At 36.0% G+C, this 21,105-nt stretch overlaps 1 protein-coding gene across 2 annotated transcripts in view; it reads left to right on the plus strand.

The window, feature by feature from the left end:
* LOC106875014 (solute carrier family 40 protein member 1) overlaps positions 1-17,914 on the plus strand; it is a 30,670-nt gene extending 12,756 nt beyond the window's left edge. For both annotated transcript variants that reach the window (XM_014922963.2, XM_014922962.2), the window contains exons 2-8: positions 1,496-1,563; positions 3,895-4,054; positions 5,982-6,224; positions 9,759-9,986; positions 11,520-11,807; positions 13,213-13,632; positions 14,381-17,914. In XM_014922963.2, coding sequence (XP_014778449.1) covers positions 1,496-1,563; positions 3,895-4,054; positions 5,982-6,224; positions 9,759-9,986; positions 11,520-11,807; positions 13,213-13,632; positions 14,381-14,664 — 1,691 coding nt within the window. In that variant the 3' untranslated portion in view covers positions 14,665-17,914. The remainder of the gene's footprint in view (positions 1-1,495; positions 1,564-3,894; positions 4,055-5,981; positions 6,225-9,758; positions 9,987-11,519; positions 11,808-13,212; positions 13,633-14,380) is intronic.
* The last annotated feature ends 3,191 nt before the right edge of the window (positions 17,915-21,105 follow it).

Genomic DNA, 21,105 nt, shown 5'->3' on the forward strand with positions numbered 1-21,105 from the left:
CCACATGTCCATACCAGCGCAATCGTCTCTCTTGCACACCACAACTGATGCTTCTAATGTTCAGCTTTTCTCTCAAGATACTTACACTCTGACGGGTATTCACATTGACATTACACATCCAACGGAGCATACTGGCTTCATTCCTTGCGAGCTTACGTATGTCCTCAGCAGTTACAGCCCATGTTTCACTGCCATGTAGCATGGCTGTTCGTACGCATGCGTCAGCGTCATGCAGTCTGCCTTTTACTCTGAGTGAGAGTCCCTTTGTCACCAGCAGAGGTAAGAGCTCTCTAAACTTTGCCCAGGCTATTCTTATTCTAGCAGCTACACTTTCAGCGCACCCACCCCCACTACTAACTTGGTCGCCCAAAACAGTAATCCATGATTTTGTTGTTTGGTAGGTATGCATGTGAGGCTCAGGGACGTATATTCTGGGTGTGGTAGGAGTGTGCTGCACAACCATTGAAAATGGCAAATTCATTATAAATATTAGCCTTGCTTATTAATTTAATCACAAATCTTACTGGAAAACTTTTGTTGTACTCCTGCTTGAAATTTGGTGGCACCGGGTGTAGCAGCACACCCAATATAACAACTGCAATGTGCCACTGGTGAGGCTGCACATGAATGATATAACAACACAATGCAAACACTTAACAGTAACTTTTGTTTCACCACACAAGTAATATTGCGGTTGGTCATGAATTATAAGTTCAACAACAGTTCAACACAACTGAAGGAATAATTCAGTAGTGTTCATAAATATTTGATTACTAAAGCTCTGTACTGAAATTTGTCAAGACAAGAAAATATAACACTAGATTCATATCAGTCAACTATATTGACATATTCAGGCTGAGCAGAAAGTTGTGAAAACAACTATTGTAAACAGCAAGGGAGTGTGTGGAACAAGACAACAGGTTATTACACACTCTGAAAATTAGTGCAAAAACTAGTTTTTATATAAGTGAAAAAACATTCGAGCAAGATCGTTGCCAGTGCCTCTGGACTGGCTCCTGTGCAGGTGGCACGTAAAATACACAATTTTGAATGTGGCCGTTGCCAGTACCACCTGACTGGCCCTTGTTCTGGTGCACGTAAAAGCACCCACTACACTCTTGGAGTGGTTGGCATTAGGAAGGGCATCTAGCTGTAGAAACTCTGCCAAATCAGATTGGAGCCTGGTGCAGCCATCTGGTTCGCCAGTCCTCAGTCAATTCGTCCAACCCATGCTAGCACGGAAAGCGGACGTTAAATGATGATGATGTAAGGAAATGTACTACAGCTTTATATAATAGAATGACCTTTCACGTGATGTCTGGTTACTGCTTGCTCATGTGAACAAGATTGTGCTATGTCATGGCTTAAACTTTGTTATTTGACAACTTGGTTTCAAGTCTTGCTACAATTTAATGATCATTAAAAATAATCATTGAATTATTTATGAAGCTTTTTCAAATTCAGATTTTTAAATTATATTTTTATGCATTTTCAGGAAACTTAAAGAATTGTTTCACAAGTCTATCCTTCCTTGTTTACAGCAGTCATGCTCTTTCCTGTTGGGTAAGTAAAAGACAAGACTAAAGTTTTTATCATCATTGAAATTCTCTAATTAAAAAAAAAAAACAATTGACTTTATGAATTAGCTGGAAATGTTTTAAAAATCATTTCATCATCATCATCATCATCATCATCATAACCATCATCCTCATCCTCCTCCTCCTCCTCCTCCTCATCATCATCATCATCAATTTAGTATCCATATTCTCATGTTTGCCTGGGTTAGATCAGTGGTTCCCAACTGGGGTCAGTATGGCCCTTGGGACTCCATATGGCACTTGTTGGGGCCTACATAAGATTTTGTTGTTAAAATTTATCTGCAATAAATCTTCAATATTTCTACAATTCACAAATTATTTTAACAATTTTTTAATACAATTCCTTCTAATATTTGATTATAAAAATACATGATTTTTTAAACATCAAATGACTTGGAGGGTCCATCTGAGTAAAATAGGAATCAAAAGCATCTAGAAGCAAAAAATGGTTGAGAAATTATAGATTAGATGGAATTCTTTGAGGCAGATTTTCTGCAATGCTCTTCTGGTTGCCAGCCCTCATCTGTTTCCAAGCATGGTGCCTGATGTACAGGAGATCCACTCTTTATGTAATTCCCTAATATCATTATCATCGTTTAACATCCGCTTTCCATGCTAGCATGGGTTGAAAGATATGACTGAGGACTGGTGAAACCAGATGGCTACACCAGGCTCCAATCTGATTTGGCAGAGTTTCTACAGCTGGATGCCTTTCCTAACGCCAACCACTCCGAGAGTGCAGTGGGTGCTTTTGCGTGCTACCGGCACGAAGGCCAGTCAGGCGGTACTGGCAATGGCCATGCTCAAAATGGTGTATTTTATGTGCCACCTGCACAGGAGCCAGTCCAGGGGCACTGGCAACGATCTCGCTCAAATGTCTTTACACGTGCCACCGGCACAAGTGCCAGGAAGGCGACGCTGGGCACAAGTGCCATCACGATCTCTATATTTGAGGACGTCACTTGTACTTATCTTTTTGTCTTTTCTATCTGAAAAGTCTAAAGTGGGCAAGCTGGCAGAATCATTAGCACACCGGGCAAAATGCTTAGCAGAATTTTGTCTGATTTCACATTCTGAGTATATATATATATATATCATCATCATCATCATCGTTTAACATCCGCTTTCCATGCTAGCATGGGTTGGACAATTTGACTGAGCCATGCTAGCATGGAAAGCAGACGTTAAACGATGATGATGATATATATATATATATATATATATATATATATATATATATATATATATATATATGTATGTATTTATTTATAATCCAATACAAGGAATCAAGCTCCTCTTATAGGAATGGAAACATTCAACTTTCACTGGTATTTATATATATATAACAAAGTAAAATTGGAAGGCACTGCACGTGTGAAAATATATAGGGAAGAGGATTTGAAAATGCAGAGGTCTTTTAAAGATGTTTATTGACTTAACCGGTTTCACTTTTTAAAAAAAAAGAGTTTCAAAAGTAAAGTGCAAAGCTTTGTGTAGCCTTTGTGGTGTCAAAGATTAGTTAACATAGATGTATTAAAATATGGTGATAGAGTCTTTGACAATGATAAGAAAATGTTAAGAGAAGCTTTGTGTTTAAACAGTTTACATAAATGTGTTCAAAATAGGCAGTAAAATAAATTCATAATTGTTTATAAGTTCATCAGAAATCATAATTGTTTATAAGGATTTTAGAAGAACGAACAACCTTTTTTCTTCATCTCCAGTCTTGTAGTATATATATATGTGTGTGTGTGTGTCGTAAGAAGTACCATTCGAGCGTGATCGTTACCAGCGTCGCCTTACTGGCACAGGAAAAACATTTGAGCGTGGCCGTTGCCAGTACTGCCTGACTGGCCCTCGAACCCATGGCACGTAAAAGCACCCACTACACTCTCGGAGTGGTTGGCATTAGGAAGGGCATCCAGCTGTAGAAACTTTGCCAGATCAGAGTGGAGCCTGGTGCAGTCATCTGGTTCGCTAGTTCTCAGTCAAATTGTCCAAACCATGCTTGCATGGAAAGTGGACGTTAAACGATGATGATGATGATGATATATATTACATGTTGGAATTCTAATTATTCTATGTTAGATGTTAATAATTTTGAAACTATAGTTGAAGATGTTTGCCACCCAAATCCATAAGTTGAGTTTACAGATAGTCATGCTAATTAATTTTGATATTTCGATAGTTTATGAAATACTAAAAATAATTTGTGCATTTCAAAATGGTTGTTATGTGTTCCTTTAAAATTATGAAATATATGAGTGGCTGCTAATGTTTCTTTGTTTTTATCCAGGGAGACCGTATGTGGTCGTTTTCTGTTGGACTCTTTCTGATAGAGATTGCTCCTGAAAATCTAAGACTCACTGCTACCTATGGCCTATTGTCAGGGATCATGATCTTTTTCATGGGTGCTATCATTGGCAATTGGGTTGACAAGACTGAACGGTTGAAAAGTAAGTGAAACTATTTCTCTGTTTAAGATAATATATCATTAACCATGCAGCTTTCAATCATAGAGAGAGTTGGTGTTGGTATTATGTTTGGAAAAATGAACAAGTTTTCATTAATTTTTAGCTTTTAACATTTTATTACCCTTCAAAATCAATGAACCCCCATGTAGTCTCTATAACTGTTTTCTTGGTGACAAAGTGAGACTTATTAAGGCACCCTGCCAAAGGTTTTTGCCCATTCTTTTTCAGATTTTCATGTCACATAGGAGTTCCCTTGTTAGAGTCTTGTAAACTTATGGTAACTTAGAATCTGCAGCCAGGAAGGTCATCCACATCTTGAGATATATACTTTTCCAGAGCAATACCACCAATTTATCTTGATTCAGGCTTATAAAATAGGGTATATATCTTATAGTTATTAAGAGGAATGACTAGTAACCATGTGCAGGAAATCCTGATCTCATGGGTAGCTATCGCAACTAATCCAATGACCTGACATCATTAAGCAAGTGACCTTGCTTCCAGGCTGATCCTATCCATCTGCATTTATAGAACCAACTCTTAATACAGCCATATGAGGTGAACGAAAAGAGGGAAAGGTCACATACCTTGTTTTTGAAGGGACAGGTAATGTTGTTTTCTTGGTGACAAAGGAGACTTATTAAGGCACCCTGCCAAAGATTTTTTCCCATTCTTTTTCAGAAGATTTTCATGTCACATAGGAGTTTCCTTTTTAGAGTCATGTAAACTTCTGGTAATTTTTTCATCAGAAGTCCATTATAGGGTGTTTTAGGGATGAGATCCTCAAAGCCCTCCTCTTCTATTTTTGTAGTATTTTGTTACATTGTGTTGTGTCCTTCATCAATTCAATATTGCTTTTTTTCGTTTAGAACAGAGAAGCTGAGAAGTAATGTGGCTAGTGTTGTTGTTGTTGTTGTTGTTGTTGATGATATTGTTTTTGTTGTTTTTGTTTTAACAACTTTTCTTCAATCTAGAATTAAAAACTTGCTCATGAATTTCACTCACTAGGAGGCACCCCTTTGTCAATGATGCTCAGCTTATAACGATTTTAATGAATGTTGTCTAAACCTATATATTAATATTGATTTTTCACTTGAAAATGAATTATATAATTCACAGCCAGTTTTATATTTCCTCTCCCTCTGTGATAACCAATCATTCATCCTACTAACTTCACTCTCAGTAGAGAACTATGGCTGAATGTCCATTTATAAATCAGCAGAACATATGCAAGATGTTGTTAATATTGTTTGCATTGCTGATTAAAGAAGAATCAGAGATTATAATTGTGCTTTTATGGCTCTCTCTCAATGCTTATTCAGCTTGAATGCTATTTGATATCTTTGTCTTTGCATTCACTCTCAATAACAATTACTCTTGTACTTGTTTCAGTCATTTGACTGTGGCCATGCTGGAGCACCACCTATAGTCAAACAAATCGACCCCTGAACTTATTCTTTGTAAGCTTAGTACCTATTCTATTGGTCTCTTTTGCCGAACCGCTAGAGTACGGGGACGTAAACACACCAACATCAGTCGTCAAGCGATGTTGGGGGGACAAACACAGACACACAAACATATATACACATACACATATACGACGGGCTTCTTTCAGTTTCCGTCTACCAAATCCACTCACAAGGCTTTGGTCGGCCCGAGACTATAGTAGAAGACACTTGCCCAAGGTGCCACGCAGTGGGACTGAACCTGGAACCATTTAGTTCATAAGCAAACATAAGTATAGACTGAGAGTATTTTGTCATACCATCATCATGGCAGAGCATGTTTTGTTGAATTCCATGCATTTACTGATACTAAAATGAAAATTTACACTCAGACACATATATACATGTATACACATTTATATCTATGTATATTCTATTTCTTTTTTTTTTTTTATATTTTACAGCTGTCAAAATATCATTATTCATCCAGAACTCAAGTGTAATAGCATGTGCAATCATTGTAGCAGTCTATTTAACTTGGAAAACCGAAATTGTTGATACTTGGAATGGATTTGGAGACATTCTCTCCAAAATTGCAATAATTGGTTTAGCTGTTATTGCTAATCTTGCTTCCTTGGCAGGCAACATTTCTGTACGCAATGACTGGATTGTTGAAATAAGTGAAAGAGACCCAACTAAACTTGCTTGTGAGTATTTCATCTCAGTGAAAATTAAACTTCTAAACTTCTTTTTAAAATATCATTAAGTATTTTAATTTTAAAATATGAAAATAAATCTTTACTAAAAAAAATATTTTTTCTTAAAATGTTTTAATAATATCATGGTTGCTATACAATCGATTGAAAATAGTAAAGGCTTCGGTTTGAATGTAGCTCTAAATTTTGTAAGAAATTTTCAGCTGACATAGATATGGTCGTGTGATTAAGAAGAGCTTGCTTTCCAACCATATTATCACGAGTTCAGTCCTATTGTGCAGCATCTCAGCCGAGTGTTTTCTACTATAGCCTCAGGCTGACCAAAGTCTTGTGAGTAGATTTAGTAGATGGAAACTGAAAGAAGCCCATCGCATACACACACACACTAATGTATATGCTTTGTGTATTTTGCAGTAGGTGCAATGGTGTAGTGGAGTATATTTATGTACATATCATGTTGAACCATTAAGCCCTACACATTTTTTTCTCTCTGTTTTTTTCCCGCTTAATCCTTTTTGTTGTAGAGCATAGGCTTGAAACGTAAAAGGCTTTTCCATTCATCCTGAGTGTTAAAGTAATACACTTGCTTGTTGTTTATATATATATGTATGTTTGTGTCGTCGTCGTCGTTTAACGTCCGCTTTCCATGCTAGCATGGGTTGGACGATTTGACTGAGGACTGGTGAAACCAGATGGCTACACCAGGCTCCAATCTGATTTGGCAGAGTTTCTACAGCTGGATGCCCTTCCTAACGCCAACCACTCAGAGAGTGTAGTGGGTGCTTTTACGTGTCACCCGCACGAAGGCCAGTCAGGCGGTACTGGCAACGGCCACGCTCAAAATGGTGCATTTCATGTGCCACCCGCACAAAAAAAAAAAGAAAAAAAAAGTGTGTGTGTATGTGTGTGTCTGTGTTTGTCCCCCCGCATCTCTACTTGCCAACTGGTGCTGGTGTGTTTATGTCCTCATAACTTAGCAGTTCAGCAAAAGACACCAATAAAATAAGTACCAGACTGAAAAAGAAAAATAATATTAATAAGTACTGGTGTTGATTCATTCAACTAAAAATTCTTCATGGTGGTGCCACAACATGGCTGCATTCTAATAACTGAAACAAATAAAAAATTAACGAATACAATTTTCAAAATTCATTATCTATTTACTTCAGAAATTCTCTGCTAATGAACCGGATATTGATTGAATTATTTTGTATATTTTGAAACACATTTCATCATTCTTTGAACGATTAATTTTTATAACGTCTTTAATTTTATGTAAAAGACCTCATCACTCATACTTTGTGTTACTGGCATTCTGCTCCATCAAAGTATTCTTTTATTCTATTATTCTTTTCCATCATTTGACTGCAGCCATGATGAAGCACTGCCTTGAAGGGTTTTAGTTGAACAAATTGATCCCTCGACTTATTTTTTTTTTAAGACTAGTATTTATTCTATCAGTCTTTTTTGCCAAACTACTAAGTCATGGGGGTGTAAAACATCAACACTGGTTGTCAAGCAATGATGGGGAGACAAACACTGGCACAAAGACACATACACATAGATATATACACACACACACACATATATATACATGCGTATATATATATATATATATATATATATACATGTGTATATATATATATATATATATATATATATATATATATATATATATATATATATATATATATATATATATATATATACATACATACATACATGTGTATATATATACATGATGGGCTTCTTCCAGTTTCCAACTTCCAAATCCACTCACAAGGCTTAGGTCTGCCCAAGGCTATAGTAGAAGATACTTGCCCAAGGTGCCATGAGACTGAACCTGGAACCATGTGGTTGAGAAGCTAGCCTCTTACCACGCAGCTGCACATGTGTCTATCCCAATGATCTTTTTTTTTTATGTCATGCAAAAGACTACTAAAATTAACTGCCAAAAATGGAATAAAGAAACACAAGTAATTATATGAAACATTAATGATTAAAATGTGAAAATTTATAATTAAGAACCACGAGAAAATACTTAAAAGAAAACAAAAAAAAAATGGAATAAATTTCAAACAGTGAAGAAGAATTTGAGAAATTATCTGGAAATAAGCTAAGTCTGCTGTCAATGCAACTGCAAAACAAAAATGTGTGGGGGAGGAGTATATTTGATTGCTTTTTACATGGCAGCAGCACTAGTGCTTTACATGTGACAACTGTACAGGTGTTTTATACATGGCACCAGCACAGATGCTTTTCATGTGGCATTGGCTCAGGTGCCTTTTACATGACACCAGCATGGCTGCTTTTTATGTAGTACAGAGTTAATCAGATGAGAGAAAATGTTCCAGTTAATAGATTGCCAGTCTATCATAGGTAACTATATGATACCTGTTCTTTGACAAGGCAAGCCAGAGCAATGGAGACATAAATACCTTGCCCAAAAAGACACATACCATTTAAACACAATAGATGTACGGTGCTAGTATCACTGGCTTTTACTTTCCATGTTGCTTAGTTTCATCTAGATCAGTGGTTCACAACCATTTTTTTTTTACCTGTGGATCCCTTTGATTCCTATTTTACTTGGATGGACTCTCTTAGTCATTTGATGTTTAAAAAGATCATATTTTATTTTTATAATTAAATATTATTAGCAATTGTATAAAAAAATATTTTGGGTGTTGTAGAAGTATAACCAATTTATTGCACATATTTCAACAACAAAATCTTATATGGATCACAAAGTCATATGGACTCTGGTCAAGAACCACTGATCTAGATGGCCTGATCACTGATCTAGATGGACTGATCTCTGATCTAGCATGTCTGATCACTGATCTAGATGGACTGATTTCTGATTTAGACAGTCTGATCACTGATCTAGACGGACTGATCACTGATCTAGATGGACTGATCACTGATCACTGATCTAGATCTACTGATCACTGATCTAAATGGACTGATCTCTGATCTAGACAGTCTGATCACTGATCTAGATGAACTGATCACTGATCTAGATGGACTGATCACTGCTCTCGATGGACTGATCTCTGATCTAGATGGATTAGTCACTGATCTAGATGTACCAATCACTTGAGGGTAAAATGTATTTTAGCCGCACAATCCACAGTGCCTTTGGCAGCATATGAACTCCTGATTCTTTGGTTAGTAGGCGCAAGTATTTTAATTGTCTGGCTAGCAGCGACACTCTCGTTAAAGCATAAATTTGTCAAATATAAATCTACAATTAATGATTCAAGATATGATTAATTGTTTTCTTTCATGTTATATCTTATTTTCTGAAATTATGGCAAAACATCAAACATGTATCTTTTACTTCTTTTCTAGAAGAGAAGAAAGAGAGAGAAAATAAAAATAAAACATTAACCTCTTTATTCATTTACGTTTTATTTTAATGTAAGACTATATTGATTTGATTAATTTTTATTAGTTCTTAATTTCTTAACAGTGTTTTAATTGATTTTTGATCTTTATCATCCCATTAATTTATTTATTTAGACATGACTGCTGCCCTACGCCGTATTGATCTTGCAGTTAAACTCCTGTCACCTGTTCTTGCTGGTCAGTTAATGACTTACATTTCTATTGTGGCTGGTTCCCTGTTTATTGCTGTTTGGAATTTTATCTCAGTATTTATAGAGTATTTTTTGCTACACAAAGTCTTCCAAGCAGTTCCAACTCTGGCTACAAAGAAAAAAAGCATAACTGCCGGAGCAGAACAACAAGGTAATAATATGTTAACTAAAAACTGTTGTATTCTCCTCCTCTACCACCACTAAATGTATGTGTGTGTGTGTTATTTCTTTACTACTCACAAGGGGCTACACACAGAGGGAACAAACAAGGACAGACAAACAGATTAAGTTGATTGATTATACCGACCCAGTGCGTAACTGGTACTTATTTAATCAACCCCGAAAGGATGAAAGGCAAAGTTGACCTCGGCGGAATTTGAACTCAGAACGTAGCGGCAGACGAAATACCACTAAACATTTCGCCCTGTGTGCTAACGTTTCTGCCAGCTCACCGCCTTATGTGTGTGTGTGTGTGTGTGTGTGTGTGTGTGTGTGTGTGTGTGTGTACTGACCAACATACTCTCATGGAATGTAATGAAATTAGGTTTATTTTTCAACATGGTCCCTCTTGTTTTCCATTAGTGTTGCAGTGCTTAAATCCTTTTGGTGAAGGAGCTTTCATCAACAGTAGATACAACATCACCATCACTGTAATACTGCTTCCCAGCCAAGTGTTTTTTCGTGTTGGGGAACAGATGGTAGTCAGATGAGGTCAAATCAAGAGAACTGGGAGGATTATCAACCAGTTCAGAATCACAGTCATGTACAGCAATCATTGAAACCAAGGACTTGTTTGCTTGAGCATTGTCCTGATGAAACAAGACTCCCTTTCATCAGTTTTCCGGGGTGTTTTGTCTTGATAGCCTTTCATAACTGCCTCAGCAATTTGGCATAGAATTCTCTATTGATGGTTGGTTATTTTGAAGATATCAATTAACACAATGCCTTTCACATCTCAAAAAGTTGAGGCCATCACCTTCCCTGCAGATGAAATGATCTTGGCCTTCTCTGAAGCAGGCAAGGAGAGGTGTTTCCACTTCATGGATTGTCTCTGGCTCAAAGTGACGAAGCCAACACTCATTCTGGGTTAGGAAACGTTTGAGGAAACCAGCTGGATTTCCTTTGATGTGATCAGCTTCTTGCACTGTTTATCAGCTATCAGACGTGGCACTTTCTGAGCAGAAGCTTTCATCACACCAAGTTGATTGTGTAGAATATTGTCAACTCTCTCACAATGTATGCTAGTAGCATTGGCTGTGTGATTTATAGTCAACTCTCCATCATCCATCACCATGTGGTGGAACACAACCAATGTTTTCCTTGGTGGTGGCAGTTGCAGGACATCCAGACCCTGGGTCACATTCAAGACGCTCCCTTTCTCTCCTAAATTCAGCTGCCCACTTTTGCACTGTTGATAAAACTGAAGCATCATCCCCTAATCTTGCAACCATGTCAGCATAAATGTCTAAAAAGGGGACTAAACCCATGTAATAACACAACAAATGCCAAATTTTGTTGATTTTCAAGAGAAGTCACTCGTAGTTACTTCCATGAACTTTTATCCTATTATTTTGAAATTTACTGTTTTGCTGTCTGAAGAATAGCTGAAAATCATCTTTTGTTAACATGTCTTTTTTTATTTCTTTTTCTGCTGAAAATGATGATCAAAACAAAAATAAATCAGAATCAAATAATGTGGAGGGAACCTCAAATTCTATCGAAGAATCCACTGAAAGTCCACAGTTAGAAGCCATGAAAGTGAGCTCAGATGATACTCCACCAAAACCTGATGAAAGCTCCCCAAAAGCTTGTAGCAGATTAGCCAAACATCCTCTTTGCATGTCTTTTTTCTCTGGAATATTTACCCTTTACAATGGCTGGAGTGTATATCTAAAATATGATGTGGCCCCTGCTGGATTTGGACTTGCTCTCTTATATATGACAGCCCTTGGTTTTGACAATATTACTGTTGGTAAGAATCTTTACTTAAAAACTTGATGTTTATTTATTCCTTACACTGACATATAGCCACATACATTTATAAATCGCAAATGTTTATAACTGCATATATTTATAAGCAGGGCTGATTAAATTTTTTTAATGAACCTCAGAATAAAGCAAAATTAATCCATTAGTTTTTGAAATCAGGATGTAGAAGTGTGAAAGCAAACATTGTTCCGATGCTGTTTCTACTATTTCATTATCTGGAATTTAAAATTATCTGAATAAATTTTTTTAAATGCTAAAATTATTTTAAAACATCTCAATTAAAACAATACAAATTTTCCAGTTTTAGTTTTAACCCAAACCTGAAAATGTTTAAACATTGTTTTTGTTTAGGCACAAGACCAGTTTCTTACTAAATGCAGAATAGTTGAATCAACCACAGTATATTACTGGTATGTAGATTAATTACTGGAGAGATAAAAGACATAATCAAGACTGACAGTATTTTTAAATCATCATCTTCATCAGAATCATTTTACACTGCTTTTCCACACTTGTGTGAGGTGGACGGTTCTTCCGAGGCCATGTTTTCCAGCCAAATGCTCTTGTTGCACAGCTTTTTGGTCATCTCTTATGACATGCAGAAAAGGTGGTATACCTGTTCTAAAACTTGGATGTACAATCTTATTTTTAACTCTCAATGTAGAATGACAAAACCAGCAATTTCAGGAGAGGGAGTTAGTTGATTACGTCGACCCCAGGCAAAGTCAACCTAGGCAGAATTTGAGCTTAGAACATAAAGACTGACAAAATGCCACTAAGCATTTTGGCTGGCATACTAACAGTTCTGCCAGCTCTCCATCTTAAAACTAAATATTATATCACATTCATTTATTCATAACCTATACTGTGTTGACTGTCTAGTAATTATCATCTGGCTGTCAACATAGTACTGTCATGTAAATGAAAAGTACCAGTCATAGATGCTGTTTACATTTTAACAAATAGCTCTCCATTAATATCTTTGTAGTTTTGGAGGGAAGGAGAGGTGTAAAAATCTTGATAAATTATTGACTGACAATCAAACTGGTCAATTCCAACTTGCTGGTGTGTTTATGTCCCCCGTAACTTAGCGGTTCGGCAAAAGAGACTGATAGAATAAGTACTAGGCTTACAAAGAATAAGTCTTGGGGTCAATTTGCTCGACTAAAGGTGGTGCTCCAGCATGGCCACAGTCAAATGACTGAAACAAGTAAAAGAGTAAAAAGAGTATAGCGTGTGTGTGTTTATTTGGCAAAAAAAAAAAAAAATTTCTGTCCCAAAATACAACATCCGTTTCAATGCACAATTTCATATCAAAAATCTTTCAAAACGAATTATTATAGTTTTTTTTCATTAAATTGTTTCTTTATTTCTATAATTCATTTCAGGTTTTGCCTATTCACAAGGTATAACAGAATCAATTCTTGGAATCCTTATGGCTTGTGGAGCTCTAATTGGGATTATGTCAACATTTGTTTACCCAAGAATCAGAAATAGAATTGGTTTGTCAAGAACTGGTCTCATAAGTTTTTCACTGGAAATTTTTTGCTTGACATTTTGTTTAATGTCAATTATTGCTCCGGGAAACCCTTATAAATTTATCAAATACCCTCATTTAATAGAAAAAACAGCTGCTTCACAAAATAATGCTTCGATGGCCATCTATAACATCACCAGCACTACCAGCAGTGAATTTTCAGCTCATTCGAATATAACATCAACAACTGTTGCACCTGAAAATGTTAAAAAACTGTCATCATATATTTCCATTGGCTTATTAATGGGTGGAATCATCACTGCTCGATTTGGTAAGTTGATTACGTTGTCTTTGTCATAGATTTTCATTTAGATTCATACTAGTGATGAATCTAAATATCTATTGATTATATAGGCACAAATGTGGCTATGTGGTAAGAAGCCTCATTCCCAACTTCATGGTTCCAAGTTCTATCCTTCTGTGTGGCACCTTGGGCAAGTGTCTTGGACTGACCAAAGCCTTCTGAGTGGATTTGGTACAAGGAAACTGAAAGAAACCTGCCGTATATGTGTGTATGTGACACACACATACACACCATGTATATATTCCTGAATATGAATATTCAGGAATATGTTTAGTGTCATGTCATCCATCTTTACTTTCAAAATTAAAATTCTGCTGAGACCAACTTTGTCTTTCATCCTTTTGGGGTCAATAAAATAAGTAGCATTTGATTACTGGGGTCAATGTAATTGACTTTTCCCTCCCTGCAAATAGTTGGTCTTGAGCTAGAATTTGAAATTAATATTTGTGTTTTTTTATAAGGTGGCAAGCTGGCTGAATCATTAACATGCTAGGCAAAAACACTTACTAGCATTTTGTCTGTCTTTACATTCTGAGTTCAAATCCCATCGAGGTCAGCTTTGCCTTTTTTCCTTTCAGGGTTAATAAAATAAGTATCAGTTGAACATTGGGGTTGATGTAATCAGCCAACCCCCTCCCCAGAAATTTCCGGCCTTGTGCCAAAATTTGAAACCAATATTTCTGTTTTTTTATATTTATTATCTTTATCTTTCCAGGTTTATGGTCTGCAGATTTGACAGTAACTCAGCTTTTTATGGAAAATGTAGAAGAATCTGAACGTGGAGTTGTGAATGGTGTTCAAAATTCTTTGAATATGCTTATGGAGATATTAAAATTTTTATTAGTTATTTTTATATCAGAAACATCTGACTTCTACATTCTAATCATTATCTCTTATATGTTCATTTGCTTTGGTGGTATAAGTTTTGCAAGATACTCTTTGCGTGCCCGTGGACATTTATTTCATTTTGAAAAAGTATGTGCATGCTCTAAACAGTAATAGCAGCAAAAGTGGTTTATTATTAATATTACTATCATTATTATTATTATCATCATTATTAAGGTGGCTGCTGAGGTCGACTTTGCCTTTCATCCTTTTAGGGTTGATAAAATAAATACCAGTTGATCACTGGGGTTGATGAAATTGGCTTACTCCTTCCCACCAAACTCCTGGCCTTGTTCCAAAATTTGAAACTATTATTATTATTATTATTATTATTATTATTATTATTATTATTATTATTATTATTGTTATTATTAAGGCGGTGAACTGGCAGAATCGTTAGCTTACTAGGCAAAATGCTTTGAGATATTTCATGTCTATATGTTCTGAGTTCAAATTCCACCAAGGTTGACTTTGCCTTTCATCCTTTTGAGGTTGATAAAATAAATGCTAGTTGAACACTGGGGGTCAATGTAGTCAACTTATCCCCTCCCTGCTGAAATTTCAAGCCATGTGCCTACAGTAGAAAGGATTCTTATTAATACTTTTTGCCAATTATTCAGGTGGGAAGTGAACTTTATCTTGTTAGGTGAGTTCATCATCATCATCATTTAACATCAGCTTTCCATGGGTTGGACGATTTGACTGGAGACTGGCGAATCAGATGGCTACACCAGGCTCCAATCTGATCTGGCAGAGCTTCTACAGCTGGATGCCCTTCTTAACGCCAACCACTCCGAGAGTGTAGTGGGTGCTTTTTACGTGCCAAAAAAAAAGAAAAGCACCCACTACACTCTCGGAGTGGTTGGCATTAGGAAGGGCATCCAATCTTATATTATTTAATATTGATATCTCATCTGCATGTTTTTGTTTCAAACTTTGATTAAAATTGTAGCCATAATCACTGTTTTGGAGAAATTAGCATCAAAGAAATATTGCACAATGATTTATTAGTAGTTGTGTAATATTTATGAGACATAAACTGGTGCATTGCAGGGACTAAAACAGATTGTGGTGAATATAAGGTAAACTTTAAGTATTATTTTAATGGAAGAACTTAGCAGAGATAAAACGATAAGTAATTATTTCTACAATTTGTACAACGTTTTATATCCTTGTATGTTGGATATATAATATAATGAAGCAGGAGGGAAAGAAAGTGTTTACATGATGCAATACGATTACTATTACATGAGACTCAATGCTTTATATCAATGGCTCACAGTGAACTACTAGTTAACCCAAACTGCCAATTGTTCACAGTTTTTAATTTATAACAATGAGTCAATCCACCTTTAGTCACTTGAGCAGGAAATTGGAATCCTTCCACAACACAAAGCCTGAAATTTGGGTGGGAGGGAGCTAGTCAGTTACATTGACCCAAGTGCTTTAAACTGGTACTTATTTTATCACCCACCACCACCACCACCACTGTCAAAAAAAAAAATGAGAGTAAGTCAGCCCCAGCAGGATTTCAACTCGGAACTTAAAGATACAAAGGAAATGCTCTTAAACGTTTTATGTTTTCCCAGTGTGCTAACAAATCTGCCAGCTTACCACTCTGATAAAGTTATAAATAATAGCACATACATATTGGGCTAACCCCTACCTGCCAACTATTTTCCATGCAAGTGTTTTCTTAAATCAATTTTCTACATGTTATTTAATGTGGCAAACTGGCAGATTCGTTACCATGCCAAGCAAAATGCTTAGTGGCATTTTGTCTATCTTTAAGTTCTATGTTCAAATTCCACTGGGATCGACTTTGCCTTTCATCCTTCCAGGATCAATAAATAAGTACCAGTTGAGCAATGGGGTCAATGTAATCAACTTATCCCCTCCCCTAAAATTGCTGGCCTTGTGCCAAAATTTGAAACCAATATTCTACATGCTACTATTTATAGCTCTATCCATCATTAAAATGATTTATTTCATATTTCAAAGTTTTTAAAAAAAATTTTTTTTTTTTTTAATAAAATAATGGCTATATGTATCAACGCCATATAAATGTAAATAAGTTGATAAATAGAGTGATAATAGTTTGTAAATAGATTGACAAAATTTTTTGTAAAAGATGGGAAATACTAAAATATGTGTAGTGGTCTTCTCACTCTCTTTCCTCAGTTCAAAACTTCCCAAACTCAACTTTGGCAGTTATGACTTTGGGTTCAATAATGTCATATAATCATTTGATTCTCTCATTCATATTCATTACAGACAAATTGTAGTCATGTTCAAGTTTAAGGAATCATTGTTTAACATACTTGTTTTCTTATATCATCTATCCATCCATCAGAAACCACAGTGCCTTGGTGCAGGGATTCAATTCTCTGCAAACTTAACCCTAATTTTTGTTCAATGTTCTCTTGAAATTATTTGACTTAATGTCCTAATACATCAGGAAAAAATACTGCAATTCATAATTCTTTAGTTTCCGATCCTTATAATAATTGTGTTGTATAATGTCATAACACTATATTTTTTAGGAAGGTTTTACCAAAAGAATCTTTTTTGATATGTAGCCAGTACTTATTTTATGTATACAACAGAGAACAAGTACAAAATAGATGCTAACAGCACCTAAACCCATGACTTTTTCTAGATGAATATGGTATTTTCTGACACACAAGTTAATGTAGTATACAGTGTAAACATGTGTAAGCATTCAAATACCTTTCCAAAATCCTGCTGCATTTCACATGGAATTTTTGGTCCCCCAAAGTCATCTTGGTGTAGAAGTCAAACTTATATTCTTTGGCTGTAAATTTTGGTTTGCAGAATTTGACTTGTTTGCCAGAAAATTTGGTAAATACTTCAATGCATTTAGACAGGAACTTTACCCTTTTATGTTACTATCAGTATAATTTTTTACCTCTTGACAAATTCCATCCAAAACTTAATCAAAACAAAATGCCTTAATCCTCATCAACAATCATTAGTCAACTGATTCATACATAACATCACTGCATTTATCTAGTTTTCATTACTATTCATTACTTTGAATGGTTTTCTGTTGTAAAATTATAATTCCTAGTTTCAGTTTCTAAAATCATCATCATCATCATCATCGTCATTTAACGTCTGCTTTCCATGCTAGCATGGGTTGGACGATTTGACTGAGGACTGGTGAAACCAGATGGCTACACCAGGCTCCAATCTGATTTGGCAGAGATGAAACTAAATTAACTCAGTGACAAACTAGTTTCTTCTTGTTTTTATATTTTGGTTTTTAAATTCTAATTGTACATTAATTTCTATGTTTTCCATAGTTTTTGAATTAAATTAATATATTTTTCGTACTTCTCCATTCTGTGTTTTTGTTGTTTCTTGTTATGAATATAAAATAAAAAGTTATTGAGAAGGTTTAAAGGTTAATGCTTGTCTTTACAGAAACAGAACCTTTTGGCCTAAAATGCTCACTTTCTGTGTATAAAATTGTAAACATGTTGGTTTATTATGTCATCATCATCATCATCATCACTATGTCACCACCATCATATCACCACAATTACCACCACCACCACTGCCACCACCGCCATCATCATCACCATCATTTTCATTAACCTCATCATCATCAGCTTCATATCTAATTTCCCATGCAGAAATAATTGAGTGAGAGCCTACTCTCTGTACTTCATTAAGTTATGGCTGTTTTTAACCCTCACAGAGGGAAACAAAATTCAAATTACATTTCCTTTGTGTTCCACATCATTGACTGTCGTACTCTTTTGGTCTCTTACTAGATACAGTCATTGGACTGTGACTATGCTAAACCACTGCCTTCAAAGATTATAGTTGTTTATATCAACCCTATATCAAACTCTGTTTGTCAAACCGCTAAGTGTAGGGACGTTCTGACACTTTGGGCAAGTGTTTGATATAGTCTTGACTGACAAAAGCCTTGTTGAGTGGATTTAGTGAATAGAAACTGAAAGAAGCCCATTGTATATATACATACATTCACACACATATGTATACCTTAAAAAGACATGGGATGAGGTTGTGAAATATGATCTTCAAATGTTGGGCCTAACGAAGGTGATGACAAGTGACTGAGACCCTTGATGATATGCTGTTCTTGGGAAGACTCGTCAAGCCAAGTGAAATCTGAGTTGTGGCTGTTGCCTGTGTCATGTTAATGGCACTCGTGAAATCATAATTGTGGTCACTGCCAGTGTCATGTAAATAGCACCCATGCCAGTTGCACCCATTACTCTCTCGAAGTGGTTGGCATTAGGAAGGACATCCAACTGTAAAAATCAGACTGGAGCCTGGTTCAACCCACCAGCTTAACAGTTCCAGTCTAACCATGTAACCCATGCCAGCATAGAAAGCAGATGCTAAGTGATGATGATGATACAATATATATATGTGCATGTGTGTGTACATACATAAATGTCACTGCCATACAAGCAGTGTTGTTACATTTCCATGTAAACAAGTTCATCCATTGCACTATTATGTTTGAAGAAATAGGAGAAATATTACCTTACATGGAAACAGATGAAGGTGAGCAATGGCAAGAGCATCCAGGTTTAGAAAATCTGTCTCAATGAATTTTGTCCACCCCATACAAGCATAGAAAAGTGAATGTTGAAACAACAGAGGTGGTGACAGCTCTCTTGTTTTTCTGAATCCAGTAAAGATCAAATTTGCCTTTAATCTATATGGATCATTTACAGCATAGGATTTACGTTATCTTAAAAATGGTCATTTCAGTATCTGAGATATAGCAACATTCTTCAATGCAGGAGAGATCAATGTCCTAAACCATCAGTGTTATTGATTGATAGTTTTGATCTGTTGCGAACACACTCCCCTTGTTTCACTGTGTTTACTGACTTTCAGGAATTCTCTTTGAAGTAACAAGCTGTAAGACAATAGGAGGAGAGTTATATTGGCAAAATATGTGAGTGATCTGTGGTTTAACCTTTCAGTATTCAAACCAGCCATATCTGACCCAAATATTCTACATGTTTTATGTTCAAACTGGCCAGTTCCAGCTTCTCACACCTACCCGACATACGATGTCCTAAAAATAAACACATCTTCAAAATCTCAAAGCTACAAGATAAGGCATGATTAATTCAAAACAGTGTGAATAGATAAGAATTACATTTGACAGAGTAATCGGAATGTTAAAGAATTAAAATTAGTAAAAGTTTTAATTTTGTTTTTTAATATTTTTCTCTCAGCAAAAGTGGTGTAGCTGGCAGAATCATTATCACGCTAGACAAAATATTTAGTAGCATTTTGTCTGTCTTTATGTTTTGAGTTCAAATTCTGCCATGGTTGTCTTTGCTTGCCATCCTTTCAGGGTCAATAAAATAAGTACAAGTTGGGCCCTGGGGTCAATGTAATCGACTCCCATAAAAATAAACTGTTGTCCTTGTGCCAAAATTTGAAACCAATATTTTTCTCTTGGAAGCACACTTGTAACAGTTGATAAAGGAGAGTACCAACTCTCCTTTAATTGTTTCAGTCTTTTGACTGCAGCCATGCTGGAGCACCGCCTTTAGTCAAGCAAATCGACCCCAGGACTTATTCTTTGTAAGGCTAGTACTTATTCTATCGGTCTCTTTTGCTGGACCGCTAAGTTACGGGGACGTAAACGCACCAGCATCGGTTGTCAAGCGATGTTGGGGGGGACAAACAGACACACAAACACACACATATACATATATACGACGGGCTTCTTTCAGTTTCCGTCTACCAAATCCACTCACAAGGCTTTGGTCGGCCCGAGTGCCCAAGGTGCCACGCAGTGGGACTGGACCCGGAACCATGTGGTTGGGAAGCAAGCTACTTACCACACAACCACTCCTGCGCCTATCAAATTAACTTTTTTAAACAATGTATCATGGGGAATAGAAGCAGGTCCCATAGCCTTTGTAGATTCCCTCAGTCTAGTGAGACTGATGCTGTCAATACCTGCAAATTAATTTCTGTGAAAAATATGCCCAGGGAGGGATCTGTAAGCCTGGTCTAAAGCAGATTGATCTTCGGTAAAGGACCAGATAATGGTGCCATTCTTAAATGCAATTTTAAATTCTTCCTAGTGACTTTTGGACTACAACATTTATCAAAATATTACGCTGAGATTGATTCAGTAGGCTCTACACTGAACCCCAGTAAAAATTAACCTCATGGCTAACTCCAATCAAATCCTAAAATATTCATGTTTCTAAAATCACAAATTGAAAATATATAACTTGGCTATGAAGCAATAAACAAGAAGATGCTAGGTAATGTCTTCAGTTTAGGCCAGCTAAAAGAGGGTGGATAATATATAAAACATGTGCATCCATACATTACATGTACACATTCATACGGTCACAAAAACATCCAATGTCAGCATGGAAAACGGACATTAAATAATAATCCATACAGACAGACATGCACACATACACAGTAACACATCCATATAGTTACACATACACATCCTCATGCATACACAAACGTGTGTATATCTATATATATTTATATATATATATATAT

The sequence above is a fragment of the Octopus bimaculoides genome, chromosome 10 (assembly GCF_001194135.2).
Source record: "Octopus bimaculoides isolate UCB-OBI-ISO-001 chromosome 10, ASM119413v2, whole genome shotgun sequence".
NCBI lineage: Eukaryota > Metazoa > Mollusca > Cephalopoda > Octopoda > Octopodidae > Octopus > Octopus bimaculoides.